Source organism: Globicephala melas, chromosome 10, assembly GCF_963455315.2.
Source record: "Globicephala melas chromosome 10, mGloMel1.2, whole genome shotgun sequence".
NCBI lineage: Eukaryota > Metazoa > Chordata > Mammalia > Artiodactyla > Delphinidae > Globicephala > Globicephala melas.
This window is the reverse complement of record NC_083323.1, coordinates 53,328,596-53,355,640: the sequence shown is the minus strand read 5'-3', so window position 1 is coordinate 53,355,640 and position 27,045 is coordinate 53,328,596. Positions and strand designations below refer to the sequence as shown.

The window sequence follows — 27,045 nt, the reverse complement described above, 5'->3', positions numbered from 1 at the left end:
ACATTGGCTATATGCCTTAAAATTGTATATGAATAAATTTTTTCATATAGCTAACATTTCTTACTAGAACAGTTTTTTCAAACTGTGTTGTCTGTACTTTCGTGGTCATTAAGCAGTTTGTGGAGTAAAGAGAATGGAATGGAAAATATCAGAATAGAAAATATCAACATATATGTGTATAGTGGGACACAATTCCTTACTGTAGTTTTAAAAGTTTGAAAATGTATGTTAGAGCAAGTTTGCTTTTTAAGCAAAAAGTTTTGCAAAAATTAATCAAGCCAGGAATTTTAGAAACTTCATTGTTATTGTTATAATAGTTAGCAGTTATTGAATACTTACTATGCTTTAGGCACTTTACAGGAAATTTCTTATTTAAACCTCAACATTACTGTACCCTCATCTTCAAGGTGATAAAGCCTAGGCTAAGAAGGGTTAAGTAACCTACATAGGTTCACCCTGGTACCAAATGATAGAGCCAGTATTTTAACTCCTTAACCCAGACTCTTATACCAGAGTCTCACTTCTTAATTTGCTGCCTTATACAATCTGTGCAAATGTTAATTGGGTTGATTTTGTGTTTCTTTAGGAAGTGAGTTTTGAAACAAAGAATTTGATAAGAAAGGAAATACGAGATGTATATTTTTCCCTGTGTGTTTTTTCAATCTTGATTAAAAAGGATCAAAATAGCTATGTACATGAAATACAGTATACAAATTTTGTAAATGGAATTAAGAAATATAAGCACCTGTTTTCTGTTTTTACCAAATAATAAAATGTTCCATTTTCAGCTAGTAATGCCTACATTGATTTATAATAAAAATGATAGTAGCCATAGGTAGGATCTAAATAATTTACCATGTTCAGAGCCAAAATACTTTGCCTTTTTAATATTTTTCTCCCTAAATTGATATATTTGGGTATTGAACATGTGTCAATAAGGAAGATAAAACTTGTTCTTATTTTTTCTTTAAAGATACCACTGAAAAATAATTTTATTATAAAATTTGAAAAATGCTTTATGTTTATAAAATTTATTAATAGAACTGCTTAACTTTCTTATTAAATGTTCCTACTAGAAATGTTTGTCACAATAATTTTATTTCTGTTATCTGTGTTAATATATTTTTATCTCTTTATGCTTTTCATTAACTGCCTAATAGAGTCAGATTAATATACAGAAAAATATGCACATGTTCTCAATACCTTGACATTCTCAACTCCAGTGATCTTGATCTGCATCCAGCCTCAACCACCAGTTCCCATAGATATACCCTAGGCTGTCATTATCTACAACTGCACTTGCCAAATTTCAGTTTAAGCAAACTGCTTTCTGGCTACCACTTCCTCTGCTCCCGTTCTCTCTTGAACCCACTAAATCAGACCAACCACTTCCTTGGTTCTGCTTCTGTGATGGTCTCTAATTCTACATTGATACATCCAGTGGTCGAAGTCTTCCATTTCTTAATGTGCCAGCAAAAATTAACATACTTACTGACTTTTCCATCTAGAAATATTTTCTCTTCACATGGCTGCCAGGGTACAAGTTCTCACTGGCTGCATCTTCTCAGAGTCCTTTGTAAGATCCTCTTCATATTTCTGACCTCAGAACATCAGTGTGATATGCTCAGTCCTTGGATCTTCTTTCTTTTCCTTGATGACTTCCTCTAGTCCCCTGGCTTTAAATACTTTTCTGTATATTGATGTCTTATATCTCCTACCCAGACTCTCCCTTAATTCCAGTTTCAACCATTCCATATCTTCACATGTGTCTGATGAGAATCTAAAGATAACATATATGAAACTAAACTCTCTCCCTTCCCCCTAAAAGCTACTACTCTGTCATTTTTCCTCATCTGAGTAATCGTCACTTGCACTCTTCTAATTGCTTAGGCCAAAACCCTTGGTATCATTCTGATTCTTTTCTGTTTCTCACCCTGCATATAATTTAGCAATGTATCTTCTAAGCAGTGCCTTCAGAATCTATTCCCAGTCTGACCACTTAACATTGCTTCCACAATTACCACCTTGGTTTGGATTTCTGTAGTAGCCTAGTCTCTCACCCTTGACATCCTGCAGTTTGTTTTCACTAGCAGCAAAAGTGAACATTTGAAGTGTCAATTGGATCATACCACTTCTCTGCTCAAAACTCCTAAATGACTTCTCTTCTTAATCAGATAAAATAGAATACTTTCATAACTGCCTCAATTCTGTATGATCCTACATGTGTACCTTTATGGTCTTATTTCCACCTTGCTCATTCCACTTTAGCCACATTGGTGCACCGTTCTCTTCTAAAACATGCCAAATACATTCCCATCTCAGGGTCTTTGCATTACCCTTTTCAAAACTCAATAAAGGGGGCATTTCCATATGTGTTGGTATATATTATATTATGTATATAAATATGTATGTATTAATAGAAAAAATGCCTGGAAGAAGTATCAAAATGTTAACAGTGGTTATTTCTAGGTGGACATTTTATTTGTACTTGTATTTTCTGAATTTTTGCAATGAGCAAGATTTATTTCTTCAATCAGGAAAGAAGTATTCATTTTTATAGAAAGACTAAAATGACCTCCCTTCCTTGGCTTCTTCCTCTGTCGTCCTTCCTACGTTATTTTCTGTTTCTTGATCTGGGTACTGCTTACACGGGTGTATCCACTATGGAAATTTATCATTATATACTGATGATTTGTGCATTTTTCTGTATACATTTACAGTTCAATAAAAAAAATTAATGCCGCCAAAATAGAAAGCAGTACTTACAGTATATTTATATTTCTTTAATGTAATTTTTTAAATGTTCTGGCTAGTTTGCATTAGGTTTTGAAATACACTATAGTATTTACTACTTATTTAATGCCTTAATCAAACTGTCATTGACTATAAGACTATTAAAGAACATTAGCTGCTAAGTAGAACATAAACAGTGTTATTGGACTAAGTTTAATTATGTAGGATAGATGAGGGTTTTTATATTTTTTAAGAGAACATGTATTTTTAGGTTTAGTATTTTACAAATAATGGTTTTTCCAAAATTAATCAAGTATTCTAAAATTTAGAAGTATTTCATATTTCTTTATATGCCATAAAATATATTAAGTGTAATTTTCTTGAGTCTAAGTTAGGTAAATTATTGACCATAATTTGGTAGATACAGTAATATTTTCTAATATCTCTTTCTAATGTTTATGTACTTTAAAAGATTCATCTAAATATGGTACCGAAACTTAATTATTCTCAAACATGTAGACACTCCTATATCTTATTTTACAGCAGATTAAACTGCTCCAGTTTTTTAAAAGAAAGACTTCTTCCGTTCAGATAATTGGCTTAGAAATAAAGAAAATATATGGCTTTACCTTGGAAATAAGAAATTTTGACCAATTCAGACCTCTCTTCAAAGAAGGCACTTTTCTTTGTGTCCCTATATTCTATTTAATTTTAGATAGCTATTTAAACTGTAAATTGTATTCAACTTAATATAAATTATTCTTAAATTGGTTATAACTTAAAATATTTTTTATCTGTGGCATCTCTGAGTCATACTTTAATTTCTAACTCCAACATATCATTAGAAAATATATTGATTTTATAATGTGTAAAAAGTTAAAGTTCATCCTGTATAACATAAATTATATTTTAGTGTTATATGATTGAACTCTTACCTTTTGAGGTCTTAATTTCCCAAAGTAATCATCTGAGTTATAATTACCATTTTGTTCCTAAAAAGTATACCTGGTCTTAAAATTTTTCTTTATTGTTTTTATGTATTTCCTACATATTTGTTCATCTATTCTTGCTATTATATCAGTAATTTAAATTTAGGATTTTTATGTTAGTGAGCACTTAACTCTCTGTGGTATATTTTTAAATATTATATTTACATATCTTTCCTCCTTAAATCTAGATACAATTGAAAAGGAAATAAGAAAAATCTTCAATATTCCAGATGAAAAGGAGACCAGATTGTGGAACAAATACATGAGTAATACATTTGAACCACTGAATAAACCAGACAGCACCATTCAGGATGCTGGTTTATACCAAGGACAGGTATTTTTTAGCAATACTGTTTATTTTAAGCATATTATACATGAAGTTTTTGGGAGTCACAAACTTTATGGCTATCCTGACAATCTATAATGGATTCTACTGTTTCTGGTTTCCTCTTTCTAACTCTTCTCTATCCCTGCTGGTTACTAATTATAACTTTTGCTTCTCTCCTTGAGCTTGAGAATAACCTACTTTTTAAAAAGAAATTATTTTCCATTGAAGAATAGCTAATAAGGGGTCAGCAAACTTTTTGTAAAGGATCAAATAAATATTTTTGGCTCAGTGGTCTGTAAGGTCTCTGTCACGACTACAACTTTGCCATTGTAGTAGCAAGAAAGTAGCCATAAACAATATGTAAAAAATGGATATGGCTATGTTCCAACAAACTTTATTTACAAAAGCAGTCAGTGAGCTAAGTGAACTTAGTTTGCCAACCCCCGCTAGAAGGTATCAACCCCCAGTTTGGTCTTTCTTTATGACAGAATCTAAAGAAATGAATGTGTTGAGAAATGAAGACTTTTAGACACAATCAGCAAGTTCTACTGCTTCCACCTTCTAAATATCTCTTTAATTAATCTTTGTATCCCATTCTCACCCCTTATCTTTCCATAATCTCTTAACAAATCCCTCTGCTTCCAGTCTTTTGCATGTTCGTTCTCAGTCTTCCATATTTCTGTCAGAATACTCTTCCTAAAATGTAAACCTTATTATTTCCTTTTCATAAACCTTTCCTGCCTCCTTAACAATTGTAGAATAAAGTCCAGGCACCTTAACACAGCATGCAAGTCATGGTTTATCCTTTTGCCTAGTCTTCCAGCATCTTTCGATTATCCTTGCCTTTAGATCTACACTCTAATAATACCAAACTGAACTACTTATAGTTCCCTAAGCCTGCTATGCTTTTCCATACTCCTGTGCTTTCATATATGTTGTTCCATCTGCCTGTTGCCCCAGTCCCTGCATTCATCCAGAAAAAGTCCTTTTAAACATCCAAATATTGAAATTAAGCATCCCATCCTTTCATATAATCTAACCAGATCAGATTATTCATCCTTCAAATTCCAATTCAAAATTTGTCACATCATTTCTTGAGCCTTTCCTGATCTATTTATCTCAGTATCTAGTTGAGGTATAGGATTTGTTTTACTTTGGAGAAGAAATTTCTCCCTTAACTTCCATAGTGATTTACATATGTGTCTTGTATCATTCATTAAGTTATTTATATATTAAGCTCCCCAACTAGACTGTGAGGTCCTGTTTTTAGTTGGACTTTGTGTCCTATTTATTTTTATTTTAGTACCTAACCCAGAGCCTGCCACTCTAGTATATGGAAGTTTTTTGTTTTGTTTTGTTCTGTTTTATTTAAAATTGATACTGATACATGATGTAAGTTATTAAACTCAGAGGAACAGAAGGAAATTAATTTTTTAGCAAATGCCTACTATATATCAAGTATTGTACTCGGCTATAAAACAGTGATTTTCAGACTTATTTTAGCCATTATATTCTTACGTGAAATCTTATGGAATCTAATAATATGTATTACAATTAAAAGGAGTTACCCAGGGCTTTCCTGGTGGCGCAGTGGTTGAGAGTCCGCCTGCCGCCTGGGGTTCATGCCCCAGTCCGGGAAGATCCCACATACCGCGGAGCGGCTAGGCCCGTGAGCCGTGGCCGCTGAGCCTGTGCGTCCGGAGCCTGTGCTCCGCAACGGGAGAGGCCACAACAGTGAGAGGCCTGCGTACCGCAAAAAAAAAAAAAAAAAAAGGAGTTACCCAGTTGAAGCTGAGTGTATGAGACATTTGGAACTCTACTGGTTAGTCAACACTCCCCTCCTTAGCCAGCCAACTTCCTCTTTCTGTCTTCCAAATAGACATACACTTCTCTCCTTGCTTACCATCCATCAGGCCTTGAGGTAGCTCCAGGAGTACAATTTAAAATATATAGGATTATTTCTTTAAATCTTTTCAGTAATTGATTCTGAGTAATGGCTATTATTCTACTCATCATGTACATTAGAAAACCAAGGCTTAGAGAATTTAATTTGTTATTCTTGATAGGAATGCATTTATCAGAATGAAGATGACAATAAATTATTTTAATAAGAAGATTAACTATCTTATTAAATATATTATTCTTATAAAATATCTTCAGGGACATTTGATCTTTTGAAATAGGAATGGTTCAAAGAACATGGATTAAATTTTCTAGGTTTTGTACCAGTTATTTTCTGACTGATGATAGATGAACTAAACACTATCTTAGACTTAAAAGAAGTTTGGGTTTTTTTGTTTTGTTTTTTTACTGAAATAAAAGTATCCTCATTAGAAAGTGAAACGAAGATACATTATTGAAGAGTTTATCTCCCAAAATGGGTGGTCTTTATCTCTCTCCCTTGTATGTGTGTGTTCAATTTAATTAAATCTTAAAATCTTTTAAAAAATAATTTCATTTTGAGTTAAAGTTTTAACCATGAGCAAAATTTTATTCAGAAAATGATACATTTGAATAAACGAGTGAGTTTTAACATTTCTGGTGGCATTCAACATTAATATCTGTGACTGTAAAGACAAAAAGAATTTGGGGCTTCCCTGGTGGCGCAGTGGTTGAGAGTCCACCTGCCGATGCAGGGGACATGGGTTCGTGCCCCGGTCCGGGAAGATAAAAAAGACAAAAAATTTAAAGTACAAATACTGCTAGGAATTAAAGGTTACAGTTGAACTTTAAATATTTACTTGATTCTTCAGCTTTAAGACCTTCCTTTAAAAAACAAGCCATAAATAATTATATTAAATGCATAACTTTGAAATTTTCTGTAGGTAAAATCTTTTGGTTTATAACTGGTTTAAGTCCTCCTAGAGACAAAGTTTGTATGTATGTATATATCTTTTTTTATATAATATAATTTCTATGTAGATGTCTGTAGAGTTATAAGTTGTAGCAAAGGAAAACCTTTCTTCAGAAGTTAAAAACTACTCACTAAATTCAGTTTTATAAATATGTAAATATATATCAGAATGATGCCAGTTGAGCATAATGGTTAATTGTCTGTGGTAGGTAAGGAGAGAAATATGATCAGGGAGGGATCAGGATGGCAGGTATACAGTGCACTTATTCACTATATGTTACATATACTTCATGTGTGTGTGTTTGTTTGTTTGTTTTTTTGGCCACACCATGTGGCATGCAGAAATCTTAGTTCCCTGACCAGGGATTGAACCCGTGCCCCCTGCACTGGGGGTGCAGAGTCTTAACCACTGGACCACCAGGGACGTCCCTCATGTGTGTTTTTTGAATGTAGGAAATAACTTTTTCTTTTAAAAGACAACTTTAGTATTTTAATTAGCATACTCTTTCAACAGCAAGATTCCATGAATTTTTTAAATTGCTATTTCATTGGTATATGTGTTCTGAATCAGGCTTACATTTTACATTGTTAAGATCCAAATACCAGCTTATAAATTGCCTGAAACATATACTCAAAAGTATATTACTAAGAGTATACAGAACAGGTTACAAAATTGCAATTTTAAGAAACAAGAGTTAATGAAACTGAATATGTAGAATATATACAAATTTTTAATGCCTTGAATTTACTTCAAGGCATGTTTTCTATATTATAGTTTTCCTGTGGAAATTTAGATATTAACTTGTTGAGATGATCACATATTTCTTTTGTTAACTTAATTATTTTGGTTAGTTTTTCTTCTTTGCACAGACTTGCCCCTAGTAAAAACTAGAAGAAAGCCTTCTTTTTTAGACTGAAACATATGAAAAAAGATTCTGAGATGTTTTAAAATAAAGTATAGCTCACCTTAGCCTGTACTTTTCATTTATTAGAGGTGTTTTTGGTCTACCCTGACCATGCTGCAGTAGGGAACTTAGTCTGATTCTCACACACATGGCTCTATCGTTTCTATGTTAAAAGATTTTATAATTTTATAATGTAAATAAAGACAAATTTCAAAGCCCCAAACAAATTATGTGTAATTATGTATACTCTGTAATTTGGGATTATCTTTGCCACTGTTCCTCAGTATTTGCATAATAATAGCTGACTGAGATCATACATCAGTATGTTTAACAACAACTATAACCATTTATTCAGCATCTGTTTTTTGCACAGTACTTTTACAAGCTACAAATAGAAAAGAAATAGAAAGTGTGCCCTAAACTCAAGGAACTTATATTGCATCTAGTTTTTTATACTTAAAGTCATAGAACCAATGATTTTCCTTGTAGTGTTTTACCTTCTTTCTTTCTGACCGTCATTGCTGACTTCTTATATTTAAGGTCTCTTTATCTCCCTTGGCCAGCTTTGGAATCAAAATGCAAATACCTCTTCACCTTGTCTACTGTGTCCTTTAAGTCATCGCAGAGTTACTTTAGTTTCTTAGCATATACAGCTAATCTTCTAAAGCTATTTTAACTTCAGGGTTAAGGAAAAACACTCTTTTATTGTGTCTTATTTGCAGGTGTTAGTGATAGAACAGAAGAATGAAGACGGAACATGGCCAAGGGGTCCTTCTACTCCTAAGTAAGTGCTCCCACTTTTTATGACTCAGTGCATGATGTTGAAGCTTTGATTTCAGATAATAAAATCCAGAATGATAGAAGAACCTAATTGTGTATTGCAATTGTAAATATATATAACTTCTTTATATTTTAATATTTTATTCTCGTATAGAAGTTATCTAAGTTTGCACTTAAATGAATATGCTGTAATTTAAAAGCCTTCCAATTCTAATCTCTTTTAGAATAAGGTACAGTATAAATACGTTATAAATGTAATGGTGCATTGTCTAATACAATCAAATCACTATTAAACATTTTATTTAATATTTTTCAAGCATTTTGTGGTGTTTTTAAAAGTGTCTGTTAAAAGAATGCTCTTCATGAAAATGAATCTGATGTGAAAGCAACATTTTAAATCTAATCGTGAAAGCAATATTTTATTTATTTAGATAGGTGTTTTAGAATATAACAGCACAAGTAGAGATAAAGGAGTATAAGAATTGCTTTTGATGGTAAATGAGTGATTAGAAACCTTTTTAACTTTTTTTTTAATTGTGGTAAGAAAACATAACTGATATCTGCCCTGTTAACAAAGTTTTAAATGTGTGCACTTACAGTATTGTTAACTGTAGGCACATTGTTGTACAGCAAATCTCTAGAATTTATTCATCTTGTATAACAAACTTTATTCCTGTTGAAGAGTAATTCCTCACTTCTCCCTTCCCCCAGCCCCTGGGAACCACCGTTCTACTCTCTGTTTCTATGAGTTTGACTAGTTTACATAGCCTCATATAAGTGGAATCATACAGTATTTCTCTGTGATTGGCTTACTTTACCAAGCATACTGTCCCTTAGGTTCATCAGTGTTATCACATGTGGCATGATTTCCTTGCTTTTTTAAGGCTGAATAAAATTCCATTGTATGTATATACCATATTTTCTTTATCCATTTATCTGTCAATAGACATTTAGGTTGTTTTCATTATCTGGGCTATTGTAAATCATACTGCAGTGAACTTGAGAGTGCAGATGTCTCTTCAAGATACTGATTTCATTTCCTTTGGATATATACCCAGAAATGAGATTTCTGAATCATATGCTAGTTCTATTTCTAATTTTTTGAGGAATTTCCATACTGTTTTTCATAGCAGCTGCACCATCTTACATTTCCACCGACAGTATGCGAGGATTCCAATTTCCCCACATTCTTGCTAGTACTTATTATCTTTTGTTCTTTTGATAATAGACATCCTAACAGGTGTAAGGTGGTATCTCATTGTGGTTTGATTTGCATTTCCCCAATGATTTCTGATGTTGAACATCTTTTTAATATACCTATTACCTGTCTGTATGCCTTCTTTAGAGAAGTGTCTATTCAAAGAAGTCTCAGGCCCATTTTTTAATCTGGTTATTTGGGGGTTTTGCTGTTGAATTGTAATGAGTTTCTTATATATTTGGATATTAACCCCTTACCAGATATGTGGTTTAAAGATTTAAAAATAAGACCTGATACGGGGAGGGGGAAGGGTAAGCTGGGACGAAGTGAGAGAGTAGCATGGACATATATACACTACCAAATGTAAAACAGATAGCTAGTGGGAAGCAGCCGCATAGCACAGGGAGATCAACTCGGTGCTTTGTGACCACCTAGAGGGGTGGGATGGGGGGGTGGGATAGGGAGGGTGGGAGCGAGGGAGATGCAAGAGGGAAGAGATAATGTGGACATATGTATACGTATAACTGATTCATCCTGTTATAAAGCAGAAACTAACACACCACTGTAAAGCAATTATACTCCAATAAAGATGTTAAAAAAAAAAAAAAACCTGTATCTGTACATCTAGAAGAAATCTTAGGGGAAAAGCTTCATGACATTGGTCTAGGCAGCGATTTCATGAATATGACACCAAAAGCACAAGCAACAAAAGCAATTATAGACAAAAGGGACTACATCAGGCTAAAAAGTTTCCACACAGTAAAGGAAGCAATCAACAGAGTGAAAAGGCAACATGCCGAATGGGAGGAAATATTTTTAAGGGTTTTAGGATTATCAGAAACACTTAGGGCTAGTTGTATTTCAATATTTGGACTTTCTAAACCTCTGAGAAGTAATATGGTACGTGTGCCACCTGTTATTTTACTATTTTTGTAGAGTCCAGGGGGACTCTTACAGTTAAGCACATTAATATTCAGTAAGTATCCACACTAAGTAAGATAAAGAAGGAGTGTAAATAGCATCATTTCAGTTCAGGTTAGATTGCCCTGAAGTGAATTATGAAAAATTTTTTAAGTTTTCAGAAACTTTGGAATTCCAGATTTTCTGATAAGAGGTTGTGAATTTGTGTTTTGAAACCTTAAAATAATGATTCTTAAATAAATAAATAAATAATTTAGTCATTGCTAACCTAGCTAATAAACTAAATTGCCAAGTGGTAGTTCATTAGAATACAAAAAAAAATTTTAATCAGTATCTAGTGTATGAAAAGACTCCCAAAAAACTAAGAATAAAAGGGAATTCTCCTAACTTGTTAAAGCCTATAAACCCAAAATCTGTAGCAAACATTTAATTGAGAAATTTTGAACACAAACCAAATAAGATTAGAATTTTACAAAGAAATAAAATTCACTATTTACATATGATGCAATCTACATAAAATCCAAAACCAATCAGCAGACTACTAGAACTAAGAGAATTCAGCAACATTATCTAATACAAGATTAATTTGTAAAAATTAATAGGTATTTTCCATACCCATAGGTCAGCGTTCTTTTTTATGAAGAACCAGATAAGTGTTTTTAGCTTTATGGGCCATAGGGTCTCTAACTCAACTATAACTACTGATATAGCAGTAGGCAGGGGACAGGTTCGAGCCCTCATCCAGGAAGATTCCACATGCCGCGGAGCAGCTAAGCCTGTGCACCACAACTACTGAATCTGTGCTCTAGAGCCCGTGAGCCACAGCTACTGAGCCCACGTGCCACAACTACTGAAGCCCTCATGCCTAGAGCCTGTGCTCCGCAACAAGAGAAGCCACTGCAGTGAGAAGCTTGCGCACCGCAATGAAGAGTAGCCCCCGCTCGCCACAACTACAGAAAGCCTGCACGCAGCAACGAAGACCCATAGCAGCCAAAAGGAAATAAAATAAATTTTAAAACACAGAAACAAAATTCTATCCTGACCTTTTTTTTTCCCCTCTGTTTGTGTGTGTGAGAAACTTCAGAAACTCATTCTAAAATTAACATATTCCAGTAGAGATCCAGGATTAGCTAAGTCAGTTTTGACAAAGAGGAGGAAGGGAAGTGTTTACCTACTAGATAGTAAGGATTACTGCAAAGGTATGGTAATAAAAACACTATGACACTAGCAAAAGAAAGGCAAATAGACTGGAATAAACTAGTGAGCTAAGAAAAACTCCTGTATGTATGGTAAGTGGCACTGCTCGGCAGTGAAAAACAGGTTGCTTAAAGCAGATAGGTGCTTAGATTTTATTAGGAGTACTATTTGGAGAAAAGAAAGCAGAATCACTGCCTTACACATTACATACAAAGACTCCAGAAGGACGAAAGACTCAAATAAGAAATGTAAAGCTTTAAAGCTAATAAGATATTTTGGAAAATATCTGTGACTTAGGGATCACAGAACATAGTGCGAAAATTAATGTTTGATTGCATTAAATTAAGTATTTCTGTTAAAGGAACCATATACAAAGTTAAAAGTCAAATGTCGGTTTTAGAAAATCTAAAACCTACAAGAGAATAATACCCACAGTGTACAAAGAACTGCTGTGAATTAACAGAAACAAAGCAAACAAGCTTTTAAAAAATAAAAAGATATAAACAGTTTAAAGAAGGGGAAGCCCAAGTGCTGACAGGTAGCTGAGGAGATACACAAACTCACTAGTAATCAGAAAAATTAAAGCATGAGATACAATCTAATAGCCATCAGAATGACAAAAACTTAAAAGGATGCTAATAAAAAGTGTTTGGAGTGTTGTAGGAGAAGTCTTAGTACTGATGGTGGGAGTACAAACTACTACCATGCTATATATCAGTGTTTAATTAAATCAGGAATGCTTAATCCCTCTGACCCATCACTCAGTGGAATTTTTCACACAGGTCCCTGAATATACAATCTTTGTAGCTGCGTTGTTTGTGGTAGTGGGGATTTGAAGACAGCCTAGCTAAGTGTCTGTCTCTGGTAGAGTGAATAAGAAAAATGATGGTGATATACTGTGGAATGCCAGTGCAGCAGATAGAAGTAACAGTGGTGAGATCTTTGAAACTGGATAAACTTTAAAACATAGAGTTGAGAGAAAAAATAAAAACAAAATGAGATTTCACTCAGTACCATTTAGGTAAACTTAGAACATACTGTGTAAAATTATAATATTCAAGAACATTGAGAAAACACCTGTAGTGGAGGAAAATAGTATAGATAAAAAAAGTGAGGAATTAACATTTATTTATATGTATATAATTGAAGTAAGGATGCAAATTCTTTTTTTGGGTAAATGGCAACTTTAAAAGAAAAGTAGAATTCTGTGTGTGTTCATTGAAGTTACGTTACAAGCAGATGTAACTTAGACAAATTCAACTCCAGCAGAAGGCATGTAATTTTAAGTTCCTCAAGAAAGAAACTTCAAGTTATTAAGATACAGAACAGCCTGTTTTATATGCTTATAATTGTCATCATATCTGTCAGGAGACAACCCCTCGTCCTCAACATGGTATGAAGATGCTAGTTCTAATAAACATCACTAACCTGGGGTCTGTCCAGTGCTCATACTGCTTAGCACATAACCGTTTCCTACCTAGAGTGTCAAAAGCCAAGGAAAAATCATTAAAAGCTATAATATGGTGATAGAACGAAGACTCACCTGTTCAGTTTGTTAAAACACTGTTTCCTCAGCCCCATCCCCTGAATTTCTGTTTCAGTAGATCTGGGTAGGGCTCATGAATTTGCATTGCTACTAAGCTCACAGGTGATGCTAAGCTCACAGGTGGCACAGTGGTTGAGAGTCCGCCTGCCGATGCAGGGGACACGGGTTCGTGCCCCGGTCCGGGAAGATCCCACATGCCGTGGAGCAGCTGGGCCCGTGAGCCATGGCCGCTGAGCCTGCGCGTCCGGAGCCTGTGCTCCACAACACCGCAAAAACAAAACAAAACATGTAGTCCTATTTATAAAAATGTATATACCCTAAGACAATCCAAAATCTATATTAGAAACCTAAGAACCTACCTAAAAAATTTTCAAAAGTTTTCCATCTGGATTTTTCTGCTAGCTATCAATTTATAATTTGAATTTTTCATCTTTATATTCATGCTGTATTTTTAAAATATTAAAATGCTTAGTTTTTTTCAGAACATGCATTTCTAATCTAGTTTTTAAGCATCTGATTTCTTAAAACCTCTCAAAAACGTGATATTTTCTAATGATACCTTAGAAAAGCTTAAACCAGTCTATTTTTCTATTCTGTTAATCAGAACGTACATTTCTTTTTTTTTTTTTTTTTTTTTTTGCGGTACGTGGGCCTCTCGCTGTTGTGGCCTCTCCCGTTGCGGAGCACAGGCTCCGGACGCGCAGGCTCAGCGGCCATGGCTCACGGGCCCAGCCGCTCCACGGCATGTGGGATCTTCCCGGACCGGGGCACGAACCCGTCTCCCCTGTATCGGCAGGTGGACTCTCAACCACTGCGCCACCAGGGAAAACCAAGAACGTGCATTTCTAATCTAGTTCTTAAGCATCTCATTTCTTAAAACCTCTCAAAAACGTGGTATTTTCTAATGATACCTTAGAAAAGCTTAAACCACTCTTTTTTTCTATTCTGTTAAATTTGACTATTTTCCAAAGATGTTGGCATTGGATGGGTAGTCTGATTATTAAGTTGGAGATGTGTGGCTAGTTACATCTTGTTTTTGTGTGTGTGTTTGGTTTTTTTTGCGTTACGCGGACCTCTCACTGTTGTGGCCTCTCCTGTTGCGGAGCACAGGCTCCGGACGCACAGGCTTAGCGGCCATGGCTCACGGGCGCAGCCGCTCCGCGGCATATGGGATCTTCCCGGACCGGGGCACGAACCCGTGTCCCCTGCATCGGCAGGAGGACTCTTAACCACTGTGCCACCAGGGAAGCCCACATCCTGTATTTTTTTTTAATTATTTTAAATAGAATAATTGTAGAATCCTGGGTGTTCCTGAAGAGAGGAGAAACCTAATCAATAGATTATCCCTTACTTTCCAGAAAATTTTTTTAATGTTAACACCTTATTCCTCAGTTAGAAGCAGTACAACTTCATTAATTGACTAAATTGTACTATTAATTTTTTTCTGTATGGTTTCATTTAGGTATAACTATCTCAAAGAATGCCTTTGAGATTACTAACATTATGGAAATAAAAAGGTCCAAATTTTGCTGTTTTCCTGAAATAAGTAAAAATTCTTGTGAGGGTAACATGAGAAGTTGATTTAATTCAGACGTTTTCATTAATTGCTCAAAAATATTGACGAAACATGTGAGTAAAAATCTGGTGGAGGAAGATAAGCGTCATTGATAACTGAAGAGGCAGTTTTCATGGGCTAGAAAATATTCAGAGAAGAATCCAAAATCAACAAGGTAAGGCATGAGAGGCTAAAACAAAATCAAATAGAAAACTAAGCCAGTAGTTCTTAACTCATATGTTGTCCCCCTGCCGTCTGTGGTGTTCTGATTAACAGAATTCCAAATTAGTGACTGAAGCACTAAGTGTAAACTTAATCTAGTGGCATATTAGTATTTTTACAGCACTCTGTCCCTGAGTGCTGTTCTTGGAGAGAGGAAGCACTTTATAAATAAAACCATTGCATACTATTTTTCAGTTAGGATAAATAATAAACATCTAGGTGACTCTGCAGTATTGTTTTTATTTTTTTTACACCAGCTGTCATGCTATTGTACCTGTTTAAATACACGTAGAAAAACTTAGCATATACTTTAGAATTTTTTAAAGAGTTACTAAGCCCAATTTGCATATATAGTAATTGCACAGTTAACTGTATAAATGGATTCAGAAATGGTGGATAGACCTATTAGATTGAAAATTCATATTAGGAAACTCTTGTCAGATAAAGTGTTTTCATTTTAACAATAAACTGTACAGAGACTTTTTAAGTATTTATAAGCATGATAGTCTCTGCTTACTTGAAAGATTAGATTTGGTTATGACAGTTTTATTTTGGTACTAAAAGAACAGGTTATTATAGTTCACAGAAAGTGCATTCTTAAAGTTTCTATGAAAGTATACAAATTTGTTACCAATTTTAACCTTGTTCAAATACTGGAAATGGGGGATTGAGTGATTTTGGATGTAGCGGTCGAGAGGATGGCTCAAGAGCCAGTTTTTCATTTCTTGTCCTTCATGCATATTCATATATTTTAAGTTAATAACATGTCTTCAATTTGAAATGCAGCCTGTGAGCCATAAATCTAGGGTAACATTCTAAAACCTGCAATTTCTTGTCATTTTTAAAGATATTTTGAGTCTTTATAAATTTTCTTTCATGCTTCATCTCATTTTATCTTATTCTTATTATTGGTCTCATTAAGAAAAAGACATAGAACACGACATTGTAAATCAACTATACTCCAAAAAAATTTTTTTTAAAGAAGAAGACATAGAATGACTTTTTCTGAGACTCTATAAAGTTTGAGGTAATGGAACAGCCAAACAGAACTGCCTAGGATGAAGTTAAATATAGGGAGCCAAAGCTTGGAGAGTAATGAGAACTGCAGGTATGGAGTTATATTCCTAGAAGTGAGAAATATAAGGTGTATGTGAATTATCTAATTAAAAATGTAAAGAACTGTACACTAAACCTTAAAGGGTATCCCTAAGTAATGATATAAAACAAAGATCAAATAGGTAATCGTGTAGATTAAGGAAAACTTGGATTCTGTTTTGTCATAGAGGCCAAAGGAAAAAAGAGCTTCTAGAAGAAAGGGAATGGTAAGCAGTGCTAAACGATGCAGAAATTGGGGGGAGACAGAAGAGATTCGGTGTATTTGACAAATGATGTCAGCATGATGAGAATGACAAATAGTAGGAAAAGAGGGGATGAATACCTAGTCAGAAAATGGAACACCTGGTATATAGATCATTCATCATGTAATGTACTGAAAGAAGAAAGATAACTAAGGTGTAGTTGGTTGGAAAGGCAGGATTCCTGGAGAGAAAAAGAAACTGTATGTAAATCTGTTTGTTATTTATATATACACATCCTTTCCTGGGTGTTTGTCACCTAACGATGAAGGCAGCATAATGGTAGAATGAAGTTCTTGTGTACTGTATTTACCGATAAACTGGTTTTTTCTGGTTATTTTATTTTGGTGGTCCAAACTCCAAATCTTTGGAAAAGCTTGTGCTTGTACATAAACACACACTTCACATAACTCTGTACTTTGAGGTTCCTCAATTTAATATTCATTAAGATCTTGAGTGTGTATGCAGATTTTCCTTTGAAATGCTGAAAATGCACATTGATTAAATAAATCTTTCCTTCATGTAAACACTGTTACCTACTTTCTGTTGTGATAAGATAATGTATAACCTAGTACTGTGTCTCCAAGTTTTACCAAAGATAGCATGGTCACAGTCAAGCTTCTTAGTTAGTGTTAGCTTCAATATTTAAAAGCCATATCCAAATTTAATTGAAATTAAGACATTTACATAGTATATTTCATGCATAAATGAATGTAACTTAAGTATTCAGTTCTCATATAGATGCTTGATTCAGAGGTACTCACAAATAATTATTGGTTATTTTATTTCTTCCTTTCTCCCCTAGTTTGTTCTAAAAAAGATTTGAGCAATTTACAGTAACACATGTAAGTCAAAGTTAACTATATGAATAGATACAAAAGTCAGGACAAATGGAAAATAAACAATTGTCATAGTAAGATGAAACCGGAGAAGTTAGCTGGTAGGGAGCAGTAAGGGCTTTTGAAGTTACTAAAATTAATCTGCATATGTATGAACTTATTTTGGATCCTGATTCAAACTACCCAGTTTTTGAGACAACTGGGGAAAAAATGTGAACATGAACTGACTATTAGATTGGGATGGACAATAGTATCAAAAAAAGATTTCTTACCTGCTAGGGATGCATACTGTAGTGTTTACAGGTGAAATTATAAATGTCTGGGATTTGCTTTAAAATTGTCCAGCAAAAACATGAAGGAATGTGGAGGCCAAGGAGATTATAAATAAACCAAGAGTGGTAGAATGTTAATAATTTTTGAAGCTGAATGACTGATATTGGGTACATGAGGACTTGTGTATGTTTGGAGATATCTGTAATAACAGCAAAAATAAAAATGGGTTGCAGTTTTGGTGTTGAGATTGATAATGGCTAAAGAAGAGTAACTGTAATTTTATTTTTTTTAAGTGGAATGTTTTGTCAAATACCATATAGAGCAGTCAAAACGAGGAACAAAAATCAGGTTATGAGAAACACTTTATATATAAATTTCCTTAAATTGTCTTTTGTTTAAGTATTTAACACCCTGCCTGACACAGAGGAGACACATAGCAAATGCTTGTTGAACTGAACTGATCTATATCTCACAAGAGTAAAAGTGCTTAATTTTTCAAGAGATTTAAATTTCTCTTTTTCTCTAAGAACTTACCCTAGGATGATTGTTAGAAATGGGGAAAGTTTAAGGTTGGCCTTGTTTTTCTTAATAAGATAGTTTTTGTTTTATAATGTCAAAATTTACAAATTCGGGTTGTTTTATATCAGGTTTGAAAATAACTATAAAAAGTTTTAAATAACTATTTTTGCTATGTCAGCCTTCAGACTTAATTTCTCTATGGTATTAGATTTCCATGTATGTTGACTATGTAGGTAACTTACAAAGAATAAGCTGTATTTTTCTGTTCAAGTAAGAAGTTCAGCTTAGCCTTGAATTGCAGGCTTTTAGTTGAAACATTGGGAATAGGGAAATTAAAGTACTGCATTCAGTTGTCAGGGATGAAGTTTAATTTTCTCTCTTCATGAAATCATTTCAGCTAAACTCATGTTTTACCTTCTGTCTTGTTAAGAGACGATTCACTGCCTTATATTACACTTAGCCCAAACTAGCCAAAATTACTTTAACACTAGATAAATGGCTTAATATCTAGTTTATGTATAATATTCTAAGCATTTTCTTCACTCGTCTCTTCAGAAAGCTACTAGTGCGAAGTTGCTAATAAACAGTATAATTTCCAAGTTATATCAAAGAAAGAGAGTTAAAGAACTAAGGTTATAATCCACAGATTGACTAGTCAACCCCTGCACTAACTCCACAAATGTTAGCTAGGTTGGGCTGTGTGTAATCTCGGTCAGAAGTTGGAATCACAATAGATAAGTGATCTAACTATTAACCATAATGTCTGTAACAGGAGGTAAAAAGTGTTATCATACTTTTATTTAGCTGTGGATCACCACATCCATCCTGCTCTCTCTGATCTCCATGCTCTTTAAGAACAATCTCTCTACCAATAGTATTTATCTCAATGTTTCCTAGACCTCGTTTTTCCTTCATTATCTCCTCTCTCCTATACATATAAATGCCTAGCATACTGCCACATGTATAGTAGACACTCAGTTAACATTAGTTCGTGCTTTTGTTTCTTTTCCAGTATCATCTTCCTTGCTAACCTATAGATATAAACAGATCTCTCCCATCTTTTAAAACAAGACCATCAGCTTCTTCTGAATACCACATAGTTTTTCTTCTAATAGCCAACTTCTTTAAAAAGGCAGTGCTTACCATTCCTTACCAAATATTCAGAATTTAACGAAGTCCTTATTTAACTTTTTTTTAACCTAGTTTATTTGACCTCTCTTTAATACTTCTTTTTGATAACTATCTCCTAAAGAAATTCTCTTATTTTGAATCCATGATACCACAGTTTTTCACGGCTACCTCCTTGGCACTTATGCAGTTTTACCTGCCATTGTTTTTGTATAGTGAAGGAGGTCAGATAATAAATAACACGTCTGTGTTTTTATGAAAATAGTTTTGATCATGGACAGCTACCCTGCAAGGATCTTGTATCCCCCTCAGTGTCCATGGACTGTACTTTGAGAACTGCTTCCTAAACCTCCAAGACATGTTGCCCTTGCCCACTCCACTGTCCTAGTCCCAGCCTTTATTACTTCTCACCTTTGTTGTTTTTATAGTCTCCTAAATTCTCTTCCAATCTTCAGTCTCTTTCTCTTCCTCAAAAGTTACCTTTTTAGAATACAAATCTGATTATGTTGATACTCTTAAAATCTTTCAACATGCCACAGCACAATTGGATAAAATCCAAATTCCTTCAGAGAACATAAAAAGGTTCTTCATTATCATACTTACCTTACTAACCTCTGTGCCTATCACTACACCCTACCCTTTCAGCCACTTCATTGGTAATTCCCTAAACATCATGCTATCTATAGTCCCACACATTTTCACATGCTATTCTTTCCACCTGGAGTACTCTCACTTTCCAGTTTCCAACTACCCCTCCAACTGTGCACATCGTTTTAAAATCACTTCATGTTACTACCCACAAAATTTGATTTTGTGTGTGTGTGTGTGTGTGTGTGTGCGGTACGCGGGCCTCTCACTGTTGTGGCCTCTCCCTTTGCGGAGCACAGGCTCCGGATGCGCAGGCTTAGTGGCCATGGCTCACTGGCCTAGCCGCTCGGCGGCATGTGGTACCTTCCAGGACCGGGGCACGAACCCGTGTCCCCTGCATCGGCAGGCAGACTCTCAAACACTGCACCACCAGGGAAGCCCTTTTTGTTATAATTTTAAAATTTGTTTTAGGACTTATACTGTTTTATAGTTATTTTGCTTGTATCATTTTCCCCTATTAGAGTATGAGCTATTTGAGATCAGGAACTGTCTCTCTCTTTGTACTCCTAGTACTTAACAAGGGCAAGGCATAATGTAATCATTTAATAAATGAGTGTTTTAATGAATTTCATAGAAAATTCTAATACTGTTCTGGGATAGAGTTGCTAATGAATAGTAAAAAGGCCACAGATGGGCAGAAAAAGGGAAAAAATATATATATATATATGCCTCAGCCGTATATAATATGTAATAAATATAATACATATTATAAATAAAATAATCTTTATTTTCATAATTTTTACTATAAGTAAAATTCAAGAGAATATTTCAGTTTCTATCTGTATACCTGAAAAGTTGTAGTGAATTGAATTAAATAGTAGTCAGATGGATACATTTTGAAAAATTAACCTCTTTCATTGATTATAAGTCAGTCTCGGTGTTTTTAGATTGTTTTCCTAAGTTAGCATTCTTAATGTGAAGGCAGAAAATGCCAGAATACTTCTATATTAATATTAATTCTATTAATATCTTAAAATTAGTACCTTAAAATATTAGTATATTAAAATTACCTGTTAAATTTGTTTTCGACATTGTTTTATATTAAAACTTGGTTGCTTGTATTTTTGGATTTGAGGGTAGTACAGTTAAATAAAATCTTGTAAGGGTCTTCCATCAGAAAGGCAGCTAAATAGAAGTCCCACTTAATGTAATCTACCTGTATATAACTTGCATCAACAACAACAAAAAAACTCTCCTTTAAAATGAAGGAAAAAATTTTACCAATATTTCATAATATATAAAACTTCAAAAGTTAAATAAAATTTTATATGTAAGAAATTTTATTACCCACCACTTAATTTAGCAAAATCCAAATTACCTAAAAGCAAATTTTGTAGGTTACACTTTCCTGCCCAATGACCATTTTGCTGTTCATTAGCACCTTAGTAGAGGAAATAAAATAATTTTTAAACAGTAATCACTTTGGGCCTCACTAATTTAGAATTTATGATGACTGAGATACTGGACTGAAAGTATTAGCCTCATACAGCCCGTGACCTAGATGTTGCCTAGTAAATTAAAATTGTATACAAAATTACAAGGGAAATTAAATCTTTTAGAGACTTTTAAGTACTACTTTAAAATAATCATTCCTATGTAATGGATTTGTTTACTATAAATCATACCTATAAAGCATATTTGTTGATTAAAAGCCATTAGTAATTTAGATTTCTCCAAAAACATTCTGAATTAGTGAGGTGTGTAATAGATAGTGAGATTTATATCTGTTCAGTTTTTGCAGGGATAACCTTGGCCAAAAATTACTTCTCAGGATTATGTTTGGAATTCTCTTTGCTATTTCATCCCTCTTGCCTTACAGTTTTAAAAATTGGTAAAATCTATGATATCTGTGTCTGTGTTGTATATAATTGGAATGCCATAGTACCTACTGAGACACAGAGTGGATTTCTTTTACATGCTTCCTTTAAAAATTAATATTTTAATTCCATTGATTTAAGGAAATTATTTAATAATGGTTACCTGAACTCAGAACTGGGTGTATTGCATTAGTAGATTTATAAGAATAATATCAAGTTTTATATTTAATTTGATAAATTTCCTTTGAAAATAGTTCCCTTATATACTATTACTTTTTATATGAACAAATACATTGGAAATTGAAAACCAAAGGGTATATGGTGATTTTGCTCATAAATCTGTTTTCCAGCATTCATTTACTACATACATTGTCATCTGTGGTTCTTTTCTTTATTTCATAATTAATTTCAAAATTCAGCATTTTTTATCTAATTTAACATTTTCATATTTTTAAAGGTCCCCAGGTGCATCCAATTTTTCAACTTTACCAAAGATCTCTCCTTCATCTCTATCAAATAATTATAACAACATCAACAACAGAAAGTAAGCACTGAATCTTAAAAACTCTTTGTTTAATTGATCGCCCTATTGTGGTTGCAAAAAATCTCTTGTATCTAAAATTTAGGATAAAAGTCTTAATGCATTAAAATTGATTTTCTTTTAAATCACTGGTCAGTTCTTCAAGGAGTAACTTCACAAGAAAGCAAGCAGAGGTATAAACTTCTTGATTTAATATATATACTACAATAATTTACTAAAAGAGAAATAAAGCACTTTCAGAATTTCATATTCTAAACACTAATTATTGAAATATATATACAAGTCTGTTAGAATTCAAATTTTTAGGAACAGTATAAATTTCAGATGTCATTTTAGAACTAGACATGTAATCACAGACAATACATAGTGTTTTTTAAAAGTGTTTATCAGTGATTCTCAACTGGAAGACATACAAATTTTTATGTTTATCAAAAAGGCAATTACTTTTTCTGAAAAAGTTTGGAGAAACAATTCCCTTGCTCCATCAGGAATAGTATTCAGATTCTTAGGATTTACAAAAATTACATGAAAATGTGTGCCATATTGCTATAAGAAAAAGGATTCAAAGTCACTTGGAATTCACTATAACGTCTGACATGGATGTATTACCTTGAAAATTGGCATGGTTTTATATAAAAGGATAAAAAGAAAACTCTATTTATAATTAGTCCATTCAATTATGGGAAGAATTTTAATCCAGAGATGATTATTGTCCTTTTACTTCTTGGAGATATACATTGTAGTTTATGTATTAGGTTTACAGGATTTATGTAGTTAAATATTTACTTGTCCAGTTCATAAATGGCATCTGATTATTCCAAAGGGTAAATTCAAAAGGACTGAAACTATTCGTGAAATAATCTTTTAAAAAGCACCATTAATTGAATTTATAGGTTTAATTAGTGTTCCCTTAAAATTCATATGGAGAGGTGGGGCTTGACAAAATGATTCTAATTTTAACATACATTTGGATTATAAATATATAATAGCCAAAATAACTTTGGAAAGGAAAAACAATGAGAAAGGATTAATCCTACTAAATATCACAACCTGTTATAAAGATATAAGAATTCAAACAGCATAGTACTGACCCAAGAATATACCTCCAGATCAGTGGAATAGAAAAGAGAGCCCAGAAACAGACCTTTATATATAAAAGAATGTAATGTGATCAGAAAGTATCCTAGACTAATGGAGAATGGGCAGATTATCCAGGAAATGCTATTGGAAAAATTGGATTGCTATTTCTCTTTAAAACTTTAAATTAAATTAAAATTTTAATTGTCAGGCATATTAAAAATTAAACAGCAAATAAATGGAAAATATTCTTGCTACAAATGACAAAGGAAGGGCAGATATTCTTAGTATATCAAGCTCATAAAAATCAGTGAGAAATTTTTTAAGACAACTTGAAAAGTAGTTAAATGATGCAGCTGGGTAATGAAAATAAGAGAATTAAAACAAACATTTTAAATGTTCAAGTTCACTACTAACTAGAGATATGTATATTAAAAACATAAACAACTCCATCCACTTTCCCCCACCTCAGTCTCATTGGGAAAAGTTAAGTGATGGTATCTGTTATTGTAAGGATTCTGTTTGAGTGGTTGGAGTATTAGTCCAACTTTCGTAGAAAAGAGTTTGCTATATATATCAAGAAGATTTAAAACACTAATTCCTTACTTCAGTAGTAACAAGATACGTGCACTGTAATATAATGGTGAAATATTGAAGACACTGGATATCCAAAATTGCAGTGTAGTGTGTTCTCTTCTATTTAAAAATGTATATCCACAGGCAAAAGAGTAAAGGGAAATATCCTCCTGTAATCTGGTTTGTATTTTACATGGTATCTTTTAATGTAATTCATCAAAAGTCATTTTCTCATATGAGATAAAATATTATCTGTGTTTCTACTAATTGCAGATGGCTCCCACATTTACTATAAAAGAATTTGATTCCAGGTATAACATGTATTTATAGTTAGTTATTCTTTGGAGAGATTTTTTAGCATTGTATATAGACTGTATTGACCATAGGCTGTATTTTGACCAGAGTTGCCATATTAGTATATGTGATCTGGTGCTTCTGCTTTTGTCTTATTTCCCTCTCACAGTAAAAATATGACAGTACAATTTGATCTCAAAACCTCTGACTGCAGAAAATATTAAGAGAGGAATTGGAGTGTTGTCTTAAAAGTTTAGAACATGATTAATTAATGATTCTACTCCTATGACTAGGTTATATTGTTAGCTATTTATATTTGTCTATTTTAGACACTAAAATAGTCCTTTCATATTAGGAAATTTTAATAGCAAACAGCTACTGGTACCACCTTACTTAAAAGTAAAACTTAACCTTTCTTAGTAAGGAACAAAATTTAAACATTTACAAAATGGGGAGTTTTTTTTTACTTTAAAAAACTTGAATTAATGTTATAACAATTATTTCACATAAAATTTATTTCTTGACTTTCTTTTCGACCTCTGGAAATAAGTAGCTGCTTAAGACTTCAGATGGAAATAGCATAGTTTCTTTAAAAGTATGTAAAATGGGTAATGACCTTTTAAGATTAAATACGTTTATGAAACTTCATATATGTGGAGGTAATACTCCAAGTGTAAACTGCATATTAAAATCAGTAGTTGTGACACAACGTTTATATGGCATTTATTTACAAATTCAAGACTTAAACTGATGCATTATTAAGATATAAAGTTTTCATTTCCAGAAATAAGAATATTTGTTATAAAAGTAATAACAAAGTGTACTTGGAATTATTTCACTGAAGTTTAATAAAGTTTAAGTTTTTATTAAAGACTAACATTATGAAGAATCAGATGCCAGAATATTGTTCATTCACCCTGTGTAGTAGTTTTACTTGTTAATCCGTACAGTATTAATTCTTGCCTCAGTTATAATTTAAGTACATTTTTAATATGTACCAAAATCTTTCCACTCTCCGCATTTTTCTTCTGTCTTGCTGCATTTGCTTTACTATAATACTTCCTCTGAAAAAATCTCTTTAATGTATTTATTGTCTCAACTCTTGGCATTCCACATCGGGGCACATTCTATTTTTCTGTTAATTCATTTAAAGCTCTTTTATTTGAAATGGAAATGACTCCCTGTAAGAGATTAAGCGATGAAAAGGAACTGGATTTTGGAGACTGCCAGAGACTAGCCATCTGGCTTTTGACAAGTTAGTTGCTGAAAGTATCATTTCATTAACTGCAAAGTGAGCATAATTACAGTTATGAGGATTAAATTATAGATTTATAGTGTTTATAATGTTAAATATAAATGCTAATTGAAAAGTCAGTTTCAGCCACCATCACCCTGATACCAAAACCAGACAGAGATGCTACAAAAAAAGAAAATTACAGACCAGTATTACTGATGAATATAGATGCAAAAATCCTCAATAAAATACTAGCAAACAATCCAACAACACATTAAAAGTATCATACACCAAGATCAAGTGGGATTTATCCCAGGGATGCAAGGATTCTTCAATATACATAAATCAATCAATGTGATACACCATATTAACAAATTGAAGAATAAAAACCATATGTTCATGTCAATAGATGCAGAAAAAGCTTTTGACAAAATTCAACACCATTTATGATAAAAACTCTCCAGAAAGTGGGCATAGAGGGAACCTGCCTCAACAAAATAAAGGCTATATATGACAAACCCACAGCAAACATCATTCTCAATGGTGAAAAACTAAAAGCATTTCCTCTAAGGTCCGGAAGAAGACAAGGATGTCCACTCTCGCCACTGTTATTCAACATAGTTTTGAAAGTCCTAGCCATGGCAATCAGAGAATAAAAAGAAATAAAAGGAATCCATACTGGAAAAGAAGAGGTAAAACTGTCACTGTTTGCAGATGACATGATACTATACATAGAGAATCCTAAACATGCCACCAGAAAACTAGAAAACTACTGTAGAAAACTACTAGAGTTAATCAGTGAATTTGGTAAAGTTGCAGGATACAGAATTAATGCACAGAAATCTTGCATTCCTATACACTAACAACGAAAGATCAGAAAGAAAAATTAAGGAAACACTCCCATTCACGATTGCAACAAAAAGAATAAAATACCTAGGAATAAACCTACCTATGGAGGTAAAAGACCTGTACTCAGAAAACTATAAGACACTGCTGAAAGAAATCAAAGATGACACAAACATATGGAGAGATATACCATGTTCTTGGCTTAGAAGAATCAGTGTTGTGAAAATCACTATACTACCCACAGCAATCTACAGATTCATTGCAATCCCTATCAAACTACCAATGGCATTTTTTACAGAACTAGAACAAAAGATCTTAAAATTTGTATGGAGACACGAAAGACCTCGAATAGCCAAAGCAGTCCTGAGGGAAAAAAACAGAGCTGGAGGAATCAGAGTTCCTGACTTCAGACTATACTACAAATCTACAATAATCAAGACAATATGGTACTGGCACAGAAACAGAAATATTGATCAGTGGAACAGGATAGAAAGCCCAGAGATAACCCCATGTATATATGGTCACCTTATCTTTGATAAAGGAGGCAAGAATATACAATGGAGAAAAGACAGCCTCTTCAATAAGTGGTGCTGGGAAAACTGGACAGCTACATGTAAAAGAATGAAATTAGAACCTCCCTAATACCATACATAAAAATAAACTCAAAATG

At 33.3% G+C, this 27,045-nt stretch overlaps 1 protein-coding gene across 5 annotated transcripts in view; it reads left to right on the top strand.

Annotated features, from left to right (window-relative positions):
* The window catches only part of USP15 (ubiquitin specific peptidase 15), a 127,596-nt gene that overhangs the window by 48,756 nt on the left and 51,795 nt on the right, over positions 1-27,045 (top strand). For 4 of the 5 annotated variants that reach the window (XM_030866422.2, XM_060305779.2, XM_030866426.2 and 1 more), the window contains 3 exons: positions 3,911-4,056; positions 8,532-8,593; positions 22,265-22,351. In XM_030866422.2, the coding sequence (XP_030722282.1) occupies positions 3,911-4,056; positions 8,532-8,593; positions 22,265-22,351 (295 nt within the window). The remainder of the gene's footprint in view (positions 1-3,910; positions 4,057-8,531; positions 8,594-22,264; positions 22,352-27,045) is intronic. The other variant, XM_030866423.2, reaches the window with a different exon arrangement.